The 10637-nt window shown below is 39.3% G+C and overlaps 2 protein-coding genes across 4 annotated transcripts; one reads left to right on the top strand and one right to left on the bottom strand.

Annotated features, from left to right (window-relative positions):
* Positions 1-57: 57 nt before the first annotated feature.
* Positions 58-2012, top strand: cinp (cyclin dependent kinase 2 interacting protein). 3 transcript variants are annotated; one of them, XM_056768131.1, is made up of 5 exons: positions 58-149; positions 238-429; positions 509-641; positions 721-850; positions 1187-2012. In XM_056768131.1, the coding sequence occupies exons 2-5, from the start codon at positions 263-265 to the stop codon at positions 1387-1389; spliced, it is 633 nt and encodes a 210-aa protein (XP_056624109.1). In that variant the 5' UTR covers positions 58-149; positions 238-262; the 3' UTR covers positions 1390-2012. The 3 variants fall into 3 exon arrangements, with proteins under 3 accessions (XP_056624109.1, XP_056624108.1, XP_056624110.1); XM_056768132.1 differs by having other exon boundaries at positions 69-80; XM_056768130.1 differs by having other exon boundaries at positions 66-429.
* On the bottom strand, positions 1515-8420 carry znf839 (zinc finger protein 839). The gene is made up of 7 exons (XM_056768128.1): positions 7263-8420; positions 5582-6721; positions 5213-5395; positions 4142-4234; positions 3819-3965; positions 3610-3744; positions 1515-3447 (listed from the first exon to the last, which is right to left on the bottom strand). Exons 1-7 carry the CDS (start codon positions 8097-8099, stop codon positions 2761-2763), a joined length of 3222 nt encoding a protein of 1073 aa, XP_056624106.1. The 5' UTR covers positions 8100-8420; the 3' UTR covers positions 1515-2760.
* Between the last annotated feature and the right edge of the window lie 2217 nt (positions 8421-10637).

Below are 10637 nucleotides of genomic sequence, written 5' to 3' on the forward strand. Positions count from 1 at the left end.
ATGATAATGTCCTCCAGTAGGCGGCGCTAGGAGGTTTTCTCATACAATGATGAAAGACGTAGAGCGAGTGGAACTAACATGTGAGTGTTAGCAGTGTTGTTGTTAAAATGATATTCACTTAAAATTATTTTACGGACGGAATATAATAGGTAAAACGATCTCGTAAAAAGTCAGTAAGCGTTACATAACCTCAATGGCTTAACTTCAGTTAATGCTAAATATTTCTATTTATTCGAGATCGTACCAGTTATATGGCTGTATAATGTCTGAAGCCACAACTCCGGGAAGAAAGGGCAATCTGACAGGCAGTGCCAGAAAGTTAAAGGATGACGCCGCTGACTGGCACAATCTCATCCTGAAATGGGAACGCCTGAATGATGAGGGGTCCACCATTGCGACTAAAATAGTCAATCTAGGACTGAGCAAAAAGTAAGTTTAATGTTGACCTAACTGTGTACTATCTACAAAATACGTTGTAAAAACGGTTCTTCGTCATCTCTGATTCCAGATCAGTAAGTGAGTCTGATGTTGTGATGGAAGGAGACTCTGCTGATATGACCCATTCAGAGAGCAATCTGAAACCGGGCAACAGAGAGCTGGAGGATGAATGTGTCAAATTAAAGGACGTTGTTGACAAAATGGTATTTTATTTTAAAATGATAATACTCATTTTAAATGTTTGTAAATTATTTATAATGTCAAAATTGTTCGTCTCCAAAGGCAAATATACTGTTAAGGATGGAGAAGATGGTCCATGCTGAGCGTTGGATTTGTGAGTTAGAAGCAGTTCAGTATGGAGAAAAAGGAAGACCAGCACCACTGTTTCTTACTTGGCCCATACAACTGTTTGGTAAGAGAGGGACATGATCGAAACGGTTCCATTAATATTTTAAGATTGTTTTAGTTACAGATATTTCTTAAGGGTTAATAAACAATTTTCAGTTGTCAAAATCTTTTCTTTAAGTATTGGATCTAATCGTATGTTAAAGATGTTTGTGCTGTATTCACCCTGCAAATGTGTTACTAAATAGCTTAATGGGAATCAACTATAGTGTTTTACTTCATCCTATTTCATATTATGTTGATAGTATTAGTGAATCTTGAATGTGGAAATACTGTCTTATGTAAATTAAGACCATGTGCCTACCCTATTATATGTTCATGGGACTTGTTTATTCCATTGCAGCTGATGTATCTTCCAAACTTTACGAATCTTACAAGCAGGAGCTTGCCCTAAAGCAGACTATCCTACATGAATTAGCTCACACTTCTAACGCTGATCTCTCCATGGTTTATCTGTCATCATGGCTCTATCAACCTTACATTGAAGACAGTGGAAAACTGCAACTGGAAAGTTTGCTGTTGGAAACGGGTCACAGATCTCTGTAATTCAGCTTTGATAAAATCTTGGATTACTCTTCACATTTCTATACTCACAAATCAAATGCTGCACTGCTTTGTGAAAGTTTCCAATTTGAAGGTTTCTTTACAATACACAATCTTAATTCCAAAAGCTCACTCACAAAAGTTTTAATGTCATGTTTGAACATGTCCCTTTGTATTAAAAATGCCGAGATGTTTCAAAAAACAGTAAACCAGAGATTATATAAAAAGTAATAAAATAGTGCAACAACTTTTCAAATGACTTGCACTTGACAAACAACTAAGTTACATAAACAACAGAACATAGCCGCGGCTGCCGTTTAATACTATAAGCGCATCATGTCTTCCCTTTGTTTTACAAATCTAGAGCTATCTGTCGCTGTTTGGAGTGACATGTTATAAAACAGCAACATCCACCCTGTTACCATGTAAGACGAAAAAAACAAAATATTGTGTTTTCGGTCCAAAACTAAAGGGAACTAATTGATAATGAAACTTGTGTGAATAAAAATGACTTATCATGTGGTATCACTGAACTGCAACTATAGCTTGGGTCTCCGACATAAACTATTCTTTATATATTTCACTAAATGGAATAATGTGTGGACAAATAAAGTGTTTTTTAGACACTTTTGTGTTTCTCATTTCTAAATCTTGCAATAATTGAATTTGGCAGATTTCTTTCTCATAAGCACCAATAAAGCATGGCTTTAACCAAATGAAACCATGAGGAAACCCTCCAAAATTTTCAGTGTGTCAACTCATCAGTTTCATTCTCCTTAAAGGGAAAGATCACCCAAAAATGTAAATTCTGTCAGTTTACCTCCAAACCTGTATAAATGTCAGTGTTCTGCTAAACAAAAAGAAAGATATTTGGAATAATGTCAGTAACCAAACATAGGCTGTATCCTATTGACTCGTGTAGTATTTATTTTCCCTACTATGACAGTCAATGGGGGATGAAATTGTTTGGTTACTAGTATTTTTCCAAATCTCTTCCTTTGTGTTTAGCGGAACAAAGACATTTATAAAGTTTTGGAACAATCTGAGGTGGAGTAAATGATGACAGAATTTTCATAATTGGGGGATCTATCCCTTTAAAAAACACATTACACTGCTGAACCAGCTACATAGATAAGGACTCCAAAAACAAATTGTAGTTAAGATATGCAAACACAAATCAACATGGTCTTAAATTCCAAAAGAACGCTGACATTTTCATATAAACAGAAAAAAAAACACTTAGGATAATACTGTTTTTTTATACAAATTTACAAAGAATGCAATAAAAAGTTCATTGAAAAACACCATTACACAGAAAGAACGTATTCTTGTTGTGATTAATGGACAAGAACAGGAATTGATCATGCGAATCAATCAAGTCTTTCTTTCGGTTTCAATGCCGAGCAGGGCGTGAACGGTCTCTAAAGGAACCCCTTCGGGCGCCTCGATGTGCATCATGGTCCCATCGGGCCCGTTGACGATGACAATGCCTTTGGCAGCTAACTCCTCTGCGCTTTGCATAACAAGCCCCTCGGCCGTCTGGATAATAACCGGAGATTCTTGCTCAAGTACAGCCTGGACCTCCTGATTGGCTGCGGGCTCTTCAAGAGCATCGGCCTGGGCCTCTTGAACCTCTTGCAGAGGGGGTTCTTGGGAGTTCTTACATTCTAGGTCTGTGCTCAAAGCCTGTTCCAGTTGTTTCATCTGATCTGCGATATCGACAGCCACGCTGCTGTTTAGAACCTTGGAGATCTCCGGATCGGGGTCTTCGTCAGGTTTCGTATTGTCGGAATCAGAAGGTGGGGGATCTGTTTCCATCGGTTCTTCCTCCGTCCTCGGGGGAGCAGCATTTTCGATGTTCTGTGTGCCATCTTCAGCAGTTACACCTACAGAAGTCAAGTTCTCCAGTCTGGTCAACACCACCTGAGGCTTTCGGAGCACAGAGGAGACATCTGCTGTCTCATCCTTCTGGATGCCATTCTGGTTAACTTGATAGCCGTTTGTTTCCTCGTTGCAGTTTTCTATCTTGAACCTTTTTGCAGGAGGCAACATTTTGGCATTCTGTGCGTTTCGTCAGAGAATAAATAATTATTATTAATAAAGTTTAGCCACTGAAAACAGTCTTCAAGTCTTACCATTGATAAGCAATGAATACAAAACGTTGTGAACATAAAATGAAATGATTCATTTATTCAAAAACACACAAAACTGTTAATGTCTTACCTCAATGTTCCGCAGGCTCTTGGTGGCTTGATTTGTTCTTATCTCTGGCTGATCTGTCTTTTGACTCTGTTGCCCTTCTGAGGAATTCAGGAGTTTCAGCGCATTAGGATCTGTTATACCTAGAGATTGTAAAACCTGCAAAAACAAAACAAAATTATGTAACAGAGGTGTGATAACTTGATAACAGCTGTGAGGACTGAATGTCTTACCCCCATGTTGTTGACCTCTATAGCTGGCCGACTGGCTGGTGAAGTATGAAGATACTCCAGGGCCATCTCTTTCACCTGGCTGTGTAGTTGCTCAAACTCTCGATACACACTAGGGAACTGTTGCTTTGATGGATAGCCCTTTTCCACCTTTAGGGGAAGGGACACTGTGAGCTTGCATCAAATGGCTCCCAAATTCCCAATGACTTTCCAATCATGGGAATTTTGATACCTTAACTAGCTTCAAAAATCTCAATGCTACTGTAAATTGTGCTTTAAAATCGAGGTTCTTAGGCTCCTACACGTTTAGAATGTCCACAGCATACCTTCATCAACACAAACTCCCATACGGTCATGACTCTGGCTAGACGTGGAAGAACTATTTCCATGAGGTCTTCATCATCGTACTGCTTAATAAACTGAGAAGATAAATAATATTCAACTATTAAAAACAGCGATTCGACAAATTGCACTCAGAGAAAGTTCACCCAAAAAAAAAAGATCCTATTATCATTTACTCAAATTCTTGTGAATGCAAACCTGTATGACTTTCTTTCTTCCGAAGTCCACAAAGGAAAATATGTTGAAGAATGTTAGTCAAAATTGTAATGTTTGGGTGAACTATTACATGTAAAACATATTACAAAATAACACAATTACATTGTGAAAACAAATAAACGGGCAATTAAAGTGTAACATTTTGAGTTATGTATGTGACATATAAACACTCAGAGAATGTACAGTATATGTCAATGTATTGAACCATCTGTTTTTATCTCACTAAACCCATGATACTTAAGTACAGACATTGGAAAAAAAAATAGTTTTCTGTTTTAAAAAGGGAAATAAACATGCGTCATCGTGTGTATTGAAAATTTCGAAAAGTTTTTTTGAAAAGTTTTTGAGAGACAACATTTTGTTGGATTTCTGTAAATTAAAATGCACAGACCAGACGCAATAATACCCAATAAATGGAGTAGAAATGCCTCATAAAAAATGTAATAGTTTTCCATTTTCAAGTGCCATTAATGCGAAATATGGATTGTCATGGATGTGACAATTCTGAAAGTGGCACTTGCCAGATAATAATGCTTAAAAATGTTAAAAACACCTCACATGTAATGTATATTCAAACCAACAAATGTTGACTTCTGAACTATCAGTTTGGTGAAAACTTTGATAAAAGCTTGTTTGTTATGGTATGTAATTTCGCAAATGAAAAGTTTGAACTAACTTAGTATAAAACAAATACATTTGGTGAATATGCCGTTTCTCATTTATGGAAATAGGTGTTCGATTTTGTTCACCCACCCCTACATTCAGTGAACAGGAAATATGTATGTTTGCGCTTGATCTGACTGTATACAGAATACATATAAATAATCTCTAAAACATACTTCTCTCAGACGATTTCTCTGTCTTTGTGCTTGTTGCTCCAAACTCATTCCTCCGGGATATTTGGGTGGCCGTCCTGGACGTCCTCTCTTAGGTGGTCGACCAGGCCTTCTAGGGCGACCAGGTCTCCCTGGTCCTCTGGGCCGCCCGGGTCTCCTGACTTCGACATTCAGAGTTTCTTGAACCTGTAAAGTGTGTAACATTTTAAGCATTCTTACATTATACAAGTACTCTTACATTAGCCAACAGGTTAAACTTCTCTACTTCTACATAAAAACTATATTATAGACTCGATCAAGGCTAATTAATAAGTTATGCAAACAAGAACTCAGGAAAAGTGTGAAGAGAAAAAATAAATCAAATCATCTTACTTTTTGAATACTTTGTACTTTTGCAAGACTAGAATCAGGAACTTCAGTTCCTGTTGCTTGTTCCTCTGTAATGTTGCTGTCGTCTTCTGCTCGGGAGGCTGTCTGGTTCTTGTCATGTGTGGGATTTAGCTTATAGTGTCTGTTCAAACCAGCGACACCAATGTAGGCTTTCTCACAGGTTTCACATTTAAAGGCTTTGTCACGAAGGTTGAGGGTCACATCCGAGCTCTTCTTCCTGCGCTCCTCTCCATCCTCATCCTCCACACTAATCTCAGAGTAGTCATCCGAGTCCGACTGGTGGCTTTCTGCTAAATCCTCGTTTTTAATAAACTTATAGTCTTTCACCTTGTGCTTAGGTGGTCTGGACACCCGACCGGAGCGGGTCTTGATTTTTTGTGGCTTCTTCTCTCGATTCTTCACTTTCGGTTTTTCCTTTCCGGTGGCTTGGGTTGAAGCAGTTACGACTTTGGTAGGCATTGTAATCTTGGCTGGAGGGGATAAAACTTCCGTAGACGGGGTGAGGATCTTTGTGGGTGTTGCTGGGACAGCACCGGGTTTGGGTGATGGTGCAAGGATCTTTGCGGGGGGAGTTAGGACAACAGAGGGTTTGACTGACGGTGGCAGGACCTTAGTGGGCGTGCCTTGGAGAACGGCAGGTTTGATTGACGGTGTAAGAACCTTTGTGGTCGTGGTTTGGACCAGGGCAGGTTTGGCTGATGGCGTGAGGATCTTTGTAGGCATGGCTTGGACAACAGCAGGTTTGCATGTCGGTACAAAGATCTTTGTAGTCGGGGCTGGGCTGATAGCAGGTTTGGCTGATGGGTACTTGACCACGGAAGCCGCAGGAACAACCGTATGGGTGACGGGAACAGTAATGGTGCTAACCACAGGAGTTGGTTTCTGAAGGAGAAGCTGGATAGGAGGATCATTTGGGTTTTGTAAGAAATACTGCTGTTGTCCAGGCATAGGCGTAATGTGGATCACCTGTGGGCTGCTCAATGTCCCTATAGTTGATACCTTTACAATCGGCTGACCGGCAGAGAGATTATGTGGCTGAAAAATTGTAATTGGAGTTGTCTGGGGCTGCTTGTTGTCTGACTTCGGTGGGATCTGCACTTGAATTTGGATGGGCTCACCTGCCTTAATGATTCAAAGTGAGGAAGACAACATTCAGTCACAGGTTTTCATAAAAACATAGAAACCGTCACAGGTGTTGGGATGGTGAGTGAGAACCAATAAAACACCATTAAGATGCAGTTCACCTCCAAATTTAAATTCTGTCATCATTTACATGCCTGTATGACTTACTTTCTTCTGCAGAACACAAAAAGAAGATATTTTGAATAATGTCGGTAACAGAACAGCACAGTCCCCCATTAACTTCTATTGTAAACAATGCAAGTGAATGGGGGCTTTTAACAACTTTCTTCGAAATATATTTTGTCCTCTGCGGAAGAAATAAAGTCATACAGGTTTGAAATGACAAGAGGGTGAGAAAAGGACATCATTTTCATTTCTAAGGTGAATTACTCTTTTAAATACTGGAATATTTCGCATAATACACAAATGCCTGTGTGAATTGTATTTAAACACATAATACACAATCTCGTATAGTAACCACAGCATGCATGTAACATTAAAATACAAAACACTGTCCTTGTTAAAGCCGTTATCGTCTTACCTTTGAGCTGGTCGTGTGCGCGCCGTTCTGCGAGTGCTGCAGCGCGACCTGTTTGGCGGCGCTCTGCAGCTGCTGCGACGCGTTCTGCACGACGCTCACGGGCTGCGGTTGAATCGCCGCCGCCGCCTGCAAATTAGTCGCATCAAACGTAATGTGAGATGTCGGATGCGACGTGACAGCTCTCTGCAGGGTCTTCGGGCTCGTTGTATAAGCAGCAGCGGTCTCTGCCTGGGCGATCACCTGCGCTTTATTCACTATAAGCTGCTGCACGTCCACGATGGGAGCCGTGGATTTCAAAGCCGCCTCGCTCCCCGCCACATGGACTAACTGTTGTTTTGCTAACTGCTCGATTAACTGTTGCTGCTCCTCGGCCGACAACCCCGAACTCTCCACAAAACTGCCGTCAGGCTGCACGTAAATGATAGTGGTCGTCGGCGAGAGCGCGCTCAAGACTTCACCGCTGACGGTGGTGCATTCAGCGGTCACACCAGCCTCCGCAGCACTCTGAATATAAGACGCTATGATACTCGGATCGGTCACTACCTCGCCGGCCACTATCTGCCCGATCACTTCTTGAGTAATGTTACCGTCCACAACTTTCACATCCATCCCCGAGTCGCTGTGCATTAACGTTACCTCGGTGAGGCCTTGATCAACGCCCCCTTCTTCAGACGGGTTCACGGTGCATGGTTCATTACTCTCTCCCTGGGGATTGTTTTCACCCCCGGCTGCAGTTTGTGTTGCCTCGGACTGCAGAGAGCCGCCGGAGTCCACGTTTTCCATTTTAGCTGCAGCAGAGCTGGACGCTGAATTATTATCGTCTTCATTGTCCGCCATTTTGGTTGCGGGAGCAAAACTTGCTAGCTACGTAAGAATCGTAACAAGAGAAGTAGAGAAAACACGCGTATTTTAGCACAATTAATGTTCACGGTGTGGCTTATATGGGCGATATTTAAAGCCCAGTCATTAACATTTCAAATTTTGAAAGCGGCTATAATCCAGCGAGACTCGCGAAGGTAACGGTAGTCACTCAATCGGTTTTCCAATCCATGCCACTGATGACGACAGCGCGGAGGATGGGTGACAACAAATCACGTCATTTCCGTTTCGAAAATAAAATTTGCGCGCCGTTATCTATTGGCGTAATTCTTTTTAGATTTTAATTAACAAAACGTCAATAAATTAGATTATAAAGTTAATAATCTCACAAAATACATCGAAGACGTACATAAACACTTAGCACTTTATGTTTGTATTTTATATTTCCATAGGAAGTTCCAGGTAGTTTAGGCGAGTGACGCAAATATCCAGCAGGGGGCAGTAAAGAACCGCTTTCCACAAACCCCATGCACGTTTCCTTTCTCTGTCACTAGAGGGAACTAAACGTCTCTTTATATTACATATTTGCAATTCTTGCAATGTGCAGTTGATCATCTGCAGTATTGCACACATTGACAAAGTAACGCACACAGTCATAATTTTAGATTTAAGGTAACGAATGAGGTTAGAATTAATATGGTTTTAATACTGGGGTTGTCTAAGGGTCCTTGTCTTGTGGGTGATTTTTTTGTTTAATTTGTTTTCAACATATTTCCCTTATGGATTTAGTATTCCCAAAGAGATGAGGTATTTGTGATTTAAATAATGCATGCTTATGTATAAAGATTAGTTAAAATGTGTGCCTAATATAAACATACTCACTTATAATAACTATTTATGGTTTGAATAATAAGCTACTTATTTGAAAAAATGCATTATTCTTAATCATCAGGACAGGCATGTCTACTAAAACAAAATTGCATTGTTCATCTATTATGTAATTCGTGCAACAACTCAAGAATAGCTATGAGATCAGCCACCATGAAATTACTGCAAGCAATTAATTAATAGAAATATAGAAATCAATTAATAATTCAAAACCATTTGATGTACATTAATACATTTTCACTGTCTAGTAATCAAAGTTAAATTGCTTTCAGGGGTATTTTCAAATATTCGAATTACCTGTGCTTTCATCTTGGTGTTCATCACAATCTGATTAGAAATAAGATTTGCAAACCTTTGGAGCTGCAGATAAAACCAGTTTGTCCCTTTGTCATGCTTCATGGCTGCTATTAGTGACATTGTAGGATTAGCTGGAGTCGCTTTACAGTAATTCATGATTCCCCTTAGTGAGAGTGAGGGAATTCTGAGAAAACAGCAATAAAACTACAATGATGAAAATGGAAAACGTCTCAATCATGTTTACCATGACCTCAATAAATTTAGACCTTAATAACAGTTACAATTAACACAACATGCTTTTTATCAAAAGAACAAAAGTACAATGAGCATCCTTTAGGTTAGTGTTTTCTGGATGCACACCAAACACAAAAGGACAGAATTTAATAACCAAAACCGAAAAATGTAAAAGGCTAATATGACCAGCAGGATCACCGGGAGACAGCGATGTCAGAAAAGCAGATAGAGATACAGTATATTTTGTTTCTACATAAGCCTCACCCCAGATGTCAACTAATTAATTTACGCAGACACGAAGTAAATTAAATTAGGATTGAATTAACAGTGTGAATCAATAATCTCTTGACAGGCCTTAATAATAAGGGCATGGAAAGGATCAACAATCCAGATGAAAAGGAGAGATCATGCAACATGCTTTTGGGATTCATAACATGTTTGGTATCAGATCAAATCTAAATTATGTTATTATTAAGCGATTACTTGACTAGAGAGACCTATTTTTTTATTTATCGAGTTGCTTTATGGCTACTGTGTAATTTAGAACTAGTTATGATAAAATTACCACGCTCTTCTCTATCCTGTTAGGTGAGGATTTTTATTTTGTAAGGGGCCTTGCAAGTGTGCTAATATGAGGGAAAGTAGTGCAGTCTTGTGTATTCATTTTTAAAACACGAGCAGTGAATATTAGAGTAAATAGACTAAAATAAAACATATATTTTTATCTATAAACCCATGCCGTGTAACAGAGAGATAGACAAAGAAAGAAACATAGATATATAATGGATAAATATCTTAGTAATTGAGTGATCTCAGTGAAGGCACCTCAGGGTTGCTTTCATGCTCTCTCCCATATGTCTGTTATACTGGCAGTGCTGTTTAATCTGCCCAGATTGAGGCCTGTGTCGGATTACACGCATTGACACAGAAATGTTTAGGCTACATACAAAAGATTGTTATTCCAGGCTTGATGGAGCGAAAGAACAAAGAGATTTTAGCACTGATTTACATTTTTAAGCCCTGTTTCCCATTCGTTTAATTGGTAACACTTTATATTATATTGTTAACAGTAGTTAGATAACATGAACAGTCATTCTATGGCAATTATCTTTGTTAATTTTAACATTTACAACACAT

The sequence above is a fragment of the Triplophysa dalaica genome, chromosome 15 (assembly GCF_015846415.1).
Source record: "Triplophysa dalaica isolate WHDGS20190420 chromosome 15, ASM1584641v1, whole genome shotgun sequence".
Taxonomy (NCBI): Eukaryota; Metazoa; Chordata; class Actinopteri; order Cypriniformes; family Nemacheilidae; genus Triplophysa; species Triplophysa dalaica.

What these genes read in the sequence shown, in the direction of transcription:
- cinp (XM_056768130.1), top strand. Translation starts at nt 212, where the DNA reads ATGCTAAATATTTCTATTTATTCGAGATCGTACCAGTTATATGGCTGT. An exon ending in AATCTAGGACTGAGCAAAAA is followed by an intron (nt 430 to 508) that starts GTAAGTTTAATG and finishes CTCTGATTCCAG; the next exon opens with ATCAGTAAGTGAGTCTGATG. An exon ending in TTGGCCCATACAACTGTTTG is followed by an intron (nt 851 to 1,186) that starts GTAAGAGAGGGA and finishes ATTCCATTGCAG; the next exon opens with CTGATGTATCTTCCAAACTT.
- znf839 (XM_056768128.1), bottom strand. Translation starts at nt 8,099, where the DNA reads ATGGCGGACAATGAAGACGATAATAATTCAGCGTCCAGCTCTGCTGCA. An exon ending in AAGTACAAAGTATTCAAAAA is followed by an intron (nt 5,396 to 5,581) that starts GTAAGATGATTT and finishes CACACTTTACAG; the next exon opens with GTTCAAGAAACTCTGAATGT. An exon ending in AGAGAAATCGTCTGAGAGAA is followed by an intron (nt 4,235 to 5,212) that starts GTATGTTTTAGA and finishes TTATCTTCTCAG; the next exon opens with TTTATTAAGCAGTACGATGA.